We start from the raw sequence: 12,434 nt of genomic DNA on the forward strand, positions 1-12,434 counted from the left end.
ATTTTCCTCCTCTAAATCCTAGGTGTGTCTTGCAGTAAAAAAAAACAACTTTACTTGAGGCATATACTTCTATGTATATGCCTCAAATGCTGTATTCATGCACCCTGCAGCATGACTTGCACCTTTATGATGACCAGGACAGATTTTCATCCACTGGAAGTAAACAGTCAAAGTTCCTATTAAATGACTGCAGGCAGAGATCTTAGAAATTGTATGTACTTGCTAAATGAAAACCTGTGTGTGTATTTTTCTGCTTGCACTTTTTGTTATTAGAATTAAGTTGTAAAATAGTTATTTTTGTTGTCTCTGATGCAGAATAAGGGCTCATGCACATGGCCGTATAATTTTGTTCTGCATCCGATCCGCATTTTTCGTGGGTTGGATGCGGACCCATTCACTTCAGTGGGGCAGCAAAAGGGGCAGGCAACACACCGTGTGCTGTCTGCATCTGAATGTCCATTCTGAGGCTCCCGCAAAAAAAATAGTGTAACATTTCCTATAGGACTGTTCCACAGAGGGCAGGATGTTCCGTTCCGCAAAATGCGGAACGACATGGCCGGTAACTGTGTTTTGTGGATCCGCAATTTGCAGACCGCAAAACATGCTGTGGTCGTGTGCATGAGCCCTAACTGGCAGGATTCTCATGTAATGTAGTAGATTAGATCAGCGATTGGGGTAGACCTGCTCTGAACTAGAAGTAAGGAACAATAGGTGGGGTCATTGTGTTGTGTCACTGATATTAGAAACCGTCACATTAGTAAATGCTAAATTTCTATCCACAGGCTGTTGAATCCTTTCAGGATGGTTCAAAGCAATCTGATGACACAGAAAAACCAGAGCCCACATATGAAGTGCCCTTAGCTCAGGTATCTGCAGCTGATGAAACAGCTAGTGCCTTCAAAGTGTCTTCTGCATCAGACCACAGGATGCTTTGCTGCATTGAGAAGTGTGTGAGCCGAGAAGTCAGCCTTATTCCAGACGATGAAACAGGTCTGCCTCCCCTGTTAATGACGGTTGGAGAAAGTGAAGGTAATTGCTGTGCAGCTTGTCCCTTTTACGCTGCTATCGATAGGATGTTGATTCTGAATATTTTATGGAACATTATAAAAAGATGCACTCGAAATCTTCTCCGCATCTGTAATGCCAATTTTTCATCCCTTTGAAGGAATCTGTGTTGGTCCATTGTTCATATGTGCCCACATTGCTGAGAAAAATGATGTTTTAATATATGCAAATGAGCCTCTAGGAGCAATGGGGGCGTTGCTGTTACACCTAGAGGCTCTGCTTTCCCAGCAACTGCTGAGCCCTCTCCATTTTGATTGACAAGGACAGGCAGAGAAAATGTCATCATGCCTGGCTCTGTCAATCAAAGTGCAGAGGGCATTGTTGTTGCAGAGAGAGCAGAGTCTCTAGGTGTAATGGCAGCACCGCTGTTGCGCCTGGAGGGTCATTTGCATATATTAAAGAGGACCTTTCACCACTTCTGACGTGTGTTTTAATAGCTTGCAATCCCCATGTAATAACAATTCTGGATCATCTATTCTTATGGCTCTATGTTGTGCTATCCCTTTATTATTTCTACTAGAAGTTAGTGAATTACTAGCAGTCTGCAGTAAAGGTACAGAGAGGAGGTAACCAGTTGGTGGGGGTGTCCCTGCCTGATTGACTCTATCCAGTCAGTGCTGCCATTTTCAGACTGTGCAAGGATTACCCCCCCCCCCCCCCCAACTGGTTACCTCCCCTCTGTACCCTTACTGCAGACTGCTAGCAATTCATAACTTCTAGTAGAAATAATAGAGGAATGGTACAACATGCAGACATAAGAATAGATGCTACAGAACTGTTATTACATGGGGATTGCAAGCTATTAAAACAGACATGTCAGAAGTGGTGAAAGGACCTCTTTACATTTTTTTCTCAGCAATGAGGACACACATGAAAATGGGACCAACAAAGATGCCTTCAGCTGCCAAGCGCACATGGAACAGGTCAGCCAGTTTCATAGGTACAAATTTGCTGACAGGTGTCCTTTTTAATTTTGATTTTTTTTTTATATTAATTTGGGCTTTTGTCCCTGTTTAAAAAAAAAAATAATTTATGCTGATTACTCACACCGATCCAGCACTATTGACCTCTTGCACACTTATTTGTTTCAGATGCTGTGTGCTGTGAAAATAGACCAACTCATGCAGGAGTCATGTCGCTTTTGGAAGAATATGGGTCTAATACATTAACATTTATCCTAAATGCAAATCTGCTTGTTAATCTCAAGCTAGTAACTTGTAAGTACAAACAAAGCGAAGCTTTCTTAGGTATACACGTGTCCTCCGTGCCTTTTATGTGACACACAAAGAAAATAGTGAATTCCATCTTTTGTATTCTCTTCAGATGCTTCAGAAAAATGCTGGTTTTTCTCAACTAATGGATTGCATGGATTAGGCCAAGCTGAAATTGTCATAATATTGAATTGCTTGCCGAATGAAGACTCCGTTCCTAAGGATGTATTTAAACTTCTGGTGAACATCTACAAGGAGGCACAGAAAGGTACAGCCTGGTTACAGTTTGTTTCCATGTCCTTCTGAAAATAGGAAAGGGTGGGTATTCTAAGAGCCTCGGCCATTCAGCTGCTCTGGGCACATCAGCATTACTAAGTGATTAGTAAGCATGGGCGTCCGCAGAAATTTTTCCAGGGGGGGGCATAATTTTATTGACATCCATGCTCTGCTTGTTTCTGAGAATGTAATGAAGGGGAGGGGCATATTAATTATCACAAAGTATAATAATGTATGAGCTGTGCAACGTGATGGAAAAGCTTAAATGGATATTATAAGTGCCAGGAATACAAAGTTGTATCCACATTGTCATATGTAACTTACAAGCAGATGGTCTGCAGAATACCAGGCCTACCACCAGTATTACCCCTTCATATACCGCCTGCCGGCCTGGTCACCCTGACCAGGCGGGCAGGCGGTATATGATTGAAGGGGCAATACTGCCTGGTATATGGACAGCAGAGATGGCATCCTTTGGGCAGTACTGTCTATGGTCATCCTTCAACAGCACCCTGACTGCCACCTGCTTGGCCTGGCTCTCATTGCACTTCACTGCCTGCTGCTTGGCTATCAGTGACTCGCCCAACACCTAACACTCAGGGTCAGGGAGTGACTCAGTAGTCACACTGTGAGGCTACTTTCACACTAGCGTTCGGAGCGGATCCGTCTGATGTTTCATCAGACGGATCCGCTCCGATAATGCAGACGTTCGCATCCGTTCAGAACGGATGCGTCTGCATTAAAACTTAGAAAATTTTCTAAGTGTGAAAGTTGTCTGAGCGGATCCGTTCAGACTTTACATTGAAAGTCAATGGGGAACGGATCCGCTTGAAGATTGAGCCATATAGTGTCATCTTCAAGCGGATCCGTCCCCATTGACTTCCATTATAAGTCTGGACGGATCCGCTCGCCTCCGCACGGCCAGGCGGACACCCGAACGCTGCAAGCAGCGTTCAGGTGTCCGCTCACCGAGCGGAGCGGAGGCTGAACGCTGGCAGGCGGATGCATTCTCAGTGGATCCGCCTCCACTGAGAATGCATTGGGGCCAGACGGATGCGTTCGGGGCCGCTCGTGAGCCCCTTCAAACGGTGCGCACGAGCGGACACCCGAACGCTAGTGTGAAAGTAGCCTGACACTGACTGACTGTCACTCACTGATAGCCAAGCAGGTGGCAGTCAGGGAGCTTCTGAAGGATGAATTGACCATAGACAGTACTGCCCAGAGGATGCCATATCTGCTGTCCATATAATACCAGTATTGCCCCTTCATATACCGCCTGGTCACCCCACACCTAACACTCAGGGAGTACTCTCATCAATAAAAACAATAATAGGTTTAATCGTGGCTGGCCCACACATCTGGTTCATCAATCAGTTTGGAGATTTAATTTGTGGACGTTCATACAGAAGAAACTGTATATTGTATGGCACAGTGTAAGCTATATGTGTAGAACATAAATATATTTTGCATGAAAACTTACAATTACTTGACTTGGCCCTTTGGGATCTCAGACACCACTTCAACACTTTGGCCGGGGGCTCGGCGGAGCTGATGTTGTTGTGTTTTATCCTAATGAGAAAGATTTCATAATAAGGATTTGGAGAAGGGGCAGAGGGATAGCAGAGCAGGGAGAGGCTGGTGCTGCTACTAGGGGGTCATACCATGGGGGAGTAATAAAGCCCATCATAATGCCCCCCCAGTAGAACTAATTCTCCTTATATTAGACAGTGCAAAAAATACCCCCTTGTAATGCCCCCAGTTGAGCTAATGTTCCCATAGTGCCCCCCATAATGTACCAGTATAAAATACCCCTATATAGTGCCCCCAGTAAATGCCCCATAGTGCTCCTCTCCCACCTTCCTCCTAGTGCCCCCATAATGTACCAGTATAAAATGCCCCTATATAGTGCCCCAGTAGATGCCCTCAGTGTCCCCCATAATTTGCAAGCATAAAATACCCCTTCTTAGTGGCCCCCGTAGATGACCCCATAGTACTCCTCTCCCCCTTCCCCATAGTACCCACCATAATGTGTCCCAGTATAAAATACTACTGTACAGAGCCCTCCATATAACATACCACTTCTTTGTAGCCTCGCCCTCAGTAGATGCCCCTATAGTGCCCCCCAATAATGTGCCAGTAAGAAGTGACCCCATAGTGCAACCTAATAATGTGCCAGTTAAAAGGGCCCCGGCCTTAATGTCACATTTCTCCCCCTCCATGTCACGTGACCCGTCATCACCCCCTTCTTTTTGCATCACCCCCTTCGCGTCACATTGTTTCCCCCCCCCCCCCCTCCATCATGGCAGCCCACTTCCCACCCGTGACCCTCCACCCCCCTCTGAATGGCACATTTCTCCCCCTCGGGCTCGGGCCCCTCCATGGGCCAGTGTCAGCAGCACATCTCTCACCCCCCAGACACATTTCTCCCACTCCATCTCATGGGCCAGACCAGTGGCAGACATGGGATACATGATGGATCCCATGTCTGCCACTGGTCTGGCCCATGAGATGGAGTGGGAGAGATGTGCTGCTGACACTGCCAGTGCCATCATCCACCATGTCATCATGATCCATCCACTTGTTGTTATGTTATCTTTCTTTTTCTTTGTACAATATAAATTCCTGTAATAACGTTAACTTACTACTTCTGTGACTGTTGTGTTGGAATAGGAAACTAACTTGATGTTGGAACCGTTACCGAACTTGGCTCGGGGTCAGTGACAGGCAGGCTCTACTCTGGGAGCGGAGCTCACTGGCAACATCACGTTCAGTGCCTGTGCTGTGCGGCAGCTGCGAGCCTGCGGCACGCTCCAGCAGCCACTGTCTGCAGAGTCTAGAGACAGGCAGGACAGGCAGGCCAGGCAGCGGAGCTCAGAGCGGCCGCGGGCCCCGCCCCCTCCTCACTCTTTCAGGCCGGGTGTGCGCTTTCACTCAGTCAGTGCTGTTGTTAGTCAGCCGGCGGCCGCCCGCATCAAAATAGTAGTAACTTAAGTAGTACTAGGTTAGTTTGCTGCGGGCCAGGGGGGGGCACTTGCACCCCCCCTGCGGACGCCCATTTTAGTAAGCATTAGTAAGACTCTAAGCGCAAGATGTCAAGAGCCTTCCTTTGGGTGGATACGACAGGATGATCTCCCAGTGTATACCCCCAATATAAGGTTGTGACCTATCGGCATACAATGGGATACACCACGAACAGTCTTCCCTGTCTTCTGCCTGGTCTCGCTTCAGTGCAAGTGCTGTTTGGGAGCTGTAACCTCATTTTGACCAGGCCTGATTTAGAGCGCCCCAAACTTTTTATTCGTTGGGCTGTTAAAATAATTTTTGTATTTGTTTTGTGACACACAGGGCTGTTTATTAATCTATTAATTTGATATTTTTTTTTATTTTCATTTTATTTGGGGAAAATTGGAAAAAAAATCTTTTTTTTCTTACTACAGTTTCTTCTTTAAATTTGCAAATTGACACCAAAGTGAATTTTCTCGCTCGTATCATTGGGGGGCACAGAACACCATGGGTATTGCTGCTGCCACTAGGAGGCGACACTAAGCTGAAAAGTGTTAGCTCCTCCTCTCACTGAGCTAATCAATTTTAGCTTAGTCTTAAACCACCTGTTTTCCCGCACACGAGAGGGGAGACCAGCACATCCCAAAGCCTGATGCTTGTTCTCCACCTCTAGAAGGCAAGAAGAAATAGCGGATCTCAAATCCGATGTTACTCGCCAGCGATCGTGTCACCTTAACCACCACTTCAGGTAGCCTCCCCTGTTCCCGGTATAGCTGCCCTCCCAAGGGGCCGCACACCAATGATGGTGACACGGCTGGAGTGAGGGTGGGGAGAAGCCGTCAGATAGGTAAGTATCTTACCTTCTTCTTGTTTCCTGTCCCTGGGTTCTACATGATTAATTTTTCCCTGTTGGCCCGGCCCCCATTCTCCTGTTTTCGCCAGTGAACACACAGGAAAATGGGGGCTTGTGGTGCCAAACCCACACAGGCCCCAGCCCCCTCACCTTCCTCCCGGGCCCTCCTGGGATGGCCGCTGCCTTTCTCTTCAGGGCATGCCCGTCTCAGGCCTTCCTCGTCCCCCGCTGGAACTCCCGCTCCTTCCTTGCAATCTGTTTCGGCTGGAAGTCCTTCTGGTCGGCCCCGACTTTGCAGCCTAGTAGGCTGTAGCTTCTGGGCTGTTTTGGGGGGCGGGAACTGTGTCTCTCGGGCATGAAACTCTCACACCCATACTCTCTCCTCCACCCCCCATTTATAACCTTTTCCTTGTCTCTCCACTTAATGTGGCTGGGGCTTAAGGTTGAAATAATGAATTATGGAATGGAATTAAATATATAAAATTGAAATGTGGAAGGGCACTCACTAAATGGGAACAATTAATAAGATTGCATAAATAGATCCACATAAAACAATGATATTAAAACAATGTTAATAAAATAATATATTGGCACAGCAATATCAAACACCAGACATAAAATGCAAATGTCTCATATGTCCAAAACTTGTACATATGCTGCTTGATTGCGCAAGCCTACTGTATATTGCACAACCCGCTAAATAGGATCCAGACGAAGACTGAATTAGAAGTCCACACTCTCCATAGAAGACAATAGTGTAACTAATAGGTCCACAATATACTTGTCAGATGGTTGGATATATATTACACAGGCCTGCTAGATTCATATATACTGCACGGACCTGCTATGTCCCATAAATGCTATGATAAACAGAATCCAGATGATATTAGGTGGACAGCAACAGGTGGTTAGTAGCAGGATCGTATTAGTATATTTGGTTTAGGATATAGTCCCCCTCGATTCAGGTACACAGTATTTGTTAGACAGTGCTAATATGGTACATTACCGCTCCTGAGTTCTCCGGCTGTCAGTTGTAGACGCTCCTTATTTCAGCTTACCCTGCGCGGCGTCCAGTTCGGCTTTACCCTGCGCGGCGTCCCGCGTGGTTTCAGAGTCAGACGTACCGTCCCACGTGACTCTACAGCCGCTTCCTGGAGAACGTCCTCAGTGTCCTGGGTCCTACTTTCCCTCCGCCTCCGCTGTCATTAGCTTAGAGGTACAAGTATCTACGGGGATGTAGCATCAGGTATCCATAAATAATTTCATCAGCAACAATGTCCAATGTCCAGTATCAGCACCAAACGCGTTTCAGGGTCTACACCCCTTCATCAGTGGCTAAATATATAAATCGGCAACAAAAAAAACCAAAAACGTAACCTTTGGATTTATCTGGTTCTGTTCCGAACAAAGTCCCCGCCGCCCATCTTCCCTGTCATTATTCCCATGCCCGGCCAACAAAGACCATACTGGCAGAACCCCCTTCTTCGTTTTATAGTAGCATTGGGTGATGTAGATCCAACAGGTGTGTGTTATGCTGCACTTGGTGCTATAGCTGACAAGTCCACTCATTCCTAATGGCACTGGTCATCTGCCAATAGCATGGCATGCTGTAGCTAATGGGGCTGCTCATGTCTGGTGTGCACCAGTACGGATTTCTTTACCTGGCATAACCTAGCCATTTCTATGGCACTAGTTTACCGCTTTGTGATGGGCCAGACGAAGCGCTGAGGTGCGAAACGGCCGTCGCCTAACCCTGCTGATGCACACATGTATGTAGTCTGCTCCCTACCTCATATTGAAATGGAATAAAGAAATTACCTCTGCAAGAACTGGTGAGTGCCGCCCTTTGTCTTTTTCACGTATAAGTATATTGCAACAGTAACAATCTGGTTACACGTTGGGCTGAGCACCATTGTTAGCAGCTAAATGCCGCATATATCTCCGCCAAGTACTCCGGTGACGCTTTCCTTAATATAAAAGAGGGATTTGCTTCGTTAAGTGCAGTGCCACTCCGTCTACTCTATAACTGCCATAGTTTACCGCTTTGTACCCTTCACAAGCGGGCATTGGCGCTTACAATTGATGCTGTGACAGCATCAGCATTACCTTATTTAGGAGATTGGGTAATCACGTACTCAGTTTGCATATGTGAGTTGTCTGCATTGCTCCCCTCATCCGGTACAGCGGTTGTACTGTCCTTGCTGTCACCTCTAATAGCTGAGACGCAACACCCTTTTCTACTTCTCCGCTTCCACAAGGCCAGTAGTTGCATTCCCCCCAGATATGGTTTCTCTCTACTTGGCCGGTCTCCATATTCATTGGGTTCTCATATTGCCCATTTATGCTTTGGAGTGCTGTGCTGCTGCTATTTTGTCTGTATCGCCGTTTTTTTCTGTTACTTTCTTGGCAGTGGGCATCCACATCACACTGCCCTCCTGGCGGAGTATGCCATCTCTGGTTGCTATCTGGCCATTTTGTGCATTTCTCTGATAACCAGATTCTCTGCTTCTTCAGGCGGAGATATATGGTAGTATATAGTCTGATGAGTCTACACACTGTTTGTTTCAGGCATCAACATTGTTTCTACCTATCCCCAATATTTTTCCTTCAGGTTAGGTCTGCCGGTCCAGGCAGTCTTCTGTGGAGTCTCAGACAGTTTCCAATCCTCTACTTGCCTCTGCCTACCACATTGCCATTCTCCTTAGGGAACACTCCTTGGGTTTGACCAGGTTTCATACGTACCCTGATCCTACAGACCCTTTTCTATTTGGATGCACCTCCCTCCGTTTTTTTTCTGGGGACCATTGTCATTCCAGATGTCCTGGTTATCCAACCCTGACTTCTTCGTCATTGTCCTGCCGGAGTGTTCTCTTTCTGGCAGCCGCGGCCAGGCATGGCATTTGGGCTTGTTCCTTCTGGCACCCCTATTTCTTTGCCCCTATGGGAGACAGGATTTGCCACAGCTGCAGTTCTGTGGTCCTTCATATCCTGGTGTGCCTTCCCAGACATCATTTTCAGTCGGTCTTCTTCCAACCGTTATTTTATGGAGTGTTTTTTATTTTTCTTTTTTTCCTGCCCTGCTCCTTTGCATATTGCCAGTCTTCACAGACTTCTTTTTATCTTTCTTCTCATCCCATGTTGTCACAGTCAGTGCTGACAGTCTCAGACAGTGTAGGGACATACCCTGATGAGAAGGGTAAGGCCGCTTTCAGACGAGCGTATTGAAATCCGTCAGTATTCTGGCTCAGGATCCTGATGATATACCATCAGGATTTAGGCTACTTTCACACTAGCGTTCGGGTGTCCGCTCGTGCGCACCGTTTGAAGGGGCTCACGAGCGGCCCCGAACGCATCCGTCTGGCCCCAATGCATTCTCAGTGGAGGCGGATCCACTGAGAATGCATCCGCCTGCCAGCGTTCAGCCTCCGCTCCGCTCAGTGAGCGGACACCTGAACGCTGCTTGCAGCGTTCGGGTGTCCGCCTGGCCGTGCGGAGGCGAGCGGATCCGTCCACACTTACAATGTAAGTCAATGGGGACGGATCCGCTTGAAGATGACACTATATGGCTCAATCTTCAAGCGGATCCGTTCCCCATTGACTTTCAATGTAAAGTCTGAACGGATCCGCTCAGACAACTTTCACACTTAGAAAATTTTCTAAGTTTTAATGCAGACGCATCCGTTCTGAACGGATGCGAACGTCTGCATTATCGGAGCGGATCCGTCTGATGAAACATCAGACGGATCCGCTCCGAACGCTAGTGTGAAAGTAGCCTACATGCGTATTTCTTCCTTCATTATTTATGCACTGCACATACTGCAATGTGCGTATTTGGAAACAAATCTGCACAAAACTTGGACATGCTGCAGAGTTCAAATACAGATGGAAATAAATCGCCCGTGTGAATAGCTCCATTAATTAACATTAGCAGCGGATTCCGTTACATTAAATCCGGACTATATACGCATTGCAAATAATGGTTACACCCAGTTGTTTATTCATAAATATCTAGGAGGGAAGGTTACAATATAGCATTATGGGAATAGATGCTCCAGAATTATTTATTGGGCTACATACTGTAAGTATCTACTAGCAACATGTGAAAAATGGTCCTCTTTTAAAACCAAGACATAATACATAGGGTGATATTGTCTTAAAGTAATTGACCATTAATCCCAGATGGATTGATAGTAGAAGCAGTGAGTTCAGTTTTTGTGTGCAGATTACCGTATTTTTCGCCCTATAAGACACACTGGCCCATAAGACGCACCTAGGTTTTTGAGGAGGACAATAAGAAAAAAATATTTTTCATTACACCGCAGGTCAGACCACCCAATGTTAATCAGACCTCAGCTGACATCCCCAATCAGACCCCCAATGTTAATAAGACCCCAATAAGACCTCAAATCAGACCCCCAATCAGACCTCAGCTCAGACCCCAATGTAAATGACCCCCAATCAGACCTCTGATAAAAGCCCCATGCCTCTCATCAGCCCCCATATCAGCCATTATGCCTCTCAGCCCCCCTTATGCCTCCAGCAGCCTCATGTTTTAGAAAAAAAAAAAAAACACTTACCTCTCCTGCTCCTGGACGCCTCCGCTCCTCACCTACATCGCAATCCTCTTCCTCCTGCTATCAGCTGTGCTGTGAACCGGCGCGCACAGCGTGGGGTCACAGAGCGCCCTCACGCTGTCCTCAGCCTTCAGAGCCAACAGCCGAGGACCAGGAAGCGGTGAGTACAGAGCCTTCAGGTACTAACGAGCGCTACTATTTTTCCCTCACTTTTCATGCGTCTTATGGGGCGAAAAATACGGTAAGTCTCGTGACACCTTCATGTCCCAAATTACATATAGTAGAGATAAAATGACTGTCTTTTGTTTCATATGTTCCTATATTCTGTCTAAATAAATTTTTCTTTTTTAACAGGAAAATATATTGGCAATCTGGAAAACATTACATTTACTGAAAGCTTTCTGGATAGCAAGGATCATGGCGGCTTCCTGTTTTTTACACCTACTTTTCAGGATCTCAGCGGACTGCCCATACCAAATAGTCCTTTCTTGTGTGGGGTTATTATCCTGAAAATGGAGGTTCCATGGGCAAAAGTTTTCCCGATTCGTTTAATGTTGACACTGGGGGCTGAAAGTGGTGGTAAGTTGTGTCAAATGCCATATACAATTGTAGAAATTCATTAATAGAGTTTTCATACCATAGAGGAATAGCATATTGCTAGGGTCCCCCCAAAACCCTCCAAACGTTGCAAAGGTTTGTGCAAACATGCTGTGCAACAAACTTTGCCACTTTTCAACACTAGTTTCCTGGTGTACAGGGGATGATAATTATTCCCATAAATGTTAAATGGAAGTAGAAGATGGCATGAGATGTTGGGCAATTTCACTTCTCCCTGATGCAATTGATGTAACATTCTCTCTATAATGGTATATGCCTTGGGCAAAATGGACCCTTTATTATTGCATATTGCCCCTTGGCGACATATGCCTCCTCTGTGTGTTTGATGATTGCTGTGTTATAAAGCTGACACCCGCCAGTAGTGACTGCAATCAGAGATAACGTCAGTCCTCGTTGTTTAACCCCTCAGATGTCAGTCAAGACCCCATCATTTCCATAGTAGAAGAGGTTCAAGGCCCTTAGGGGCTAAAAATGATTAAAAAAAGGTAAAACTTGTTTTTAAAAATCTTAGAACCGAAAGTATTAGAAACTCAAATCACACCTTTCCAAATTTTGCATAAATACAAAAATAAAAATAAAGGGCATCTGTCAGCAGATTTGTGCCTATGACACTGGCTGACCTGTTACATGTGCACTTGGCAGCTGAAGGCATCTGTGTTGGTCCCATATTCATATGTACCCGCATTGTGGAAAATGGTGGTAAAATGATGTTTTAATATATGCAAATGAGCCTCTAGGAGCAACGGGGCATTGCCATTACACCTAGATGCTCTGCTGTCTCTGCAACTGCCGCGTCCTCTGCACTTTTATTGGCAGGACCAGGCAGTGAAAACC

At 46.1% G+C, this 12,434-nt stretch overlaps 1 protein-coding gene across 1 annotated transcript in view; it reads left to right on the forward strand.

Moving 5' to 3' along the window:
* ZFYVE16 (zinc finger FYVE-type containing 16) overlaps positions 1-12,434 on the forward strand; it is a 73,724-nt gene that overhangs the window by 35,655 nt on the left and 25,635 nt on the right. Inside the window, exons 7-10 of the mRNA XM_040421490.1 lie at positions 783-1,029; positions 2,157-2,282; positions 2,389-2,544; positions 11,337-11,561. Coding sequence (XP_040277424.1) covers positions 783-1,029; positions 2,157-2,282; positions 2,389-2,544; positions 11,337-11,561 — 754 coding nt within the window. The remainder of the gene's footprint in view (positions 1-782; positions 1,030-2,156; positions 2,283-2,388; positions 2,545-11,336; positions 11,562-12,434) is intronic.

The sequence above is a fragment of the Bufo bufo genome, chromosome 2 (assembly GCF_905171765.1).
Source record: "Bufo bufo chromosome 2, aBufBuf1.1, whole genome shotgun sequence".
Taxonomy (NCBI): domain Eukaryota; kingdom Metazoa; phylum Chordata; class Amphibia; order Anura; family Bufonidae; genus Bufo; species Bufo bufo.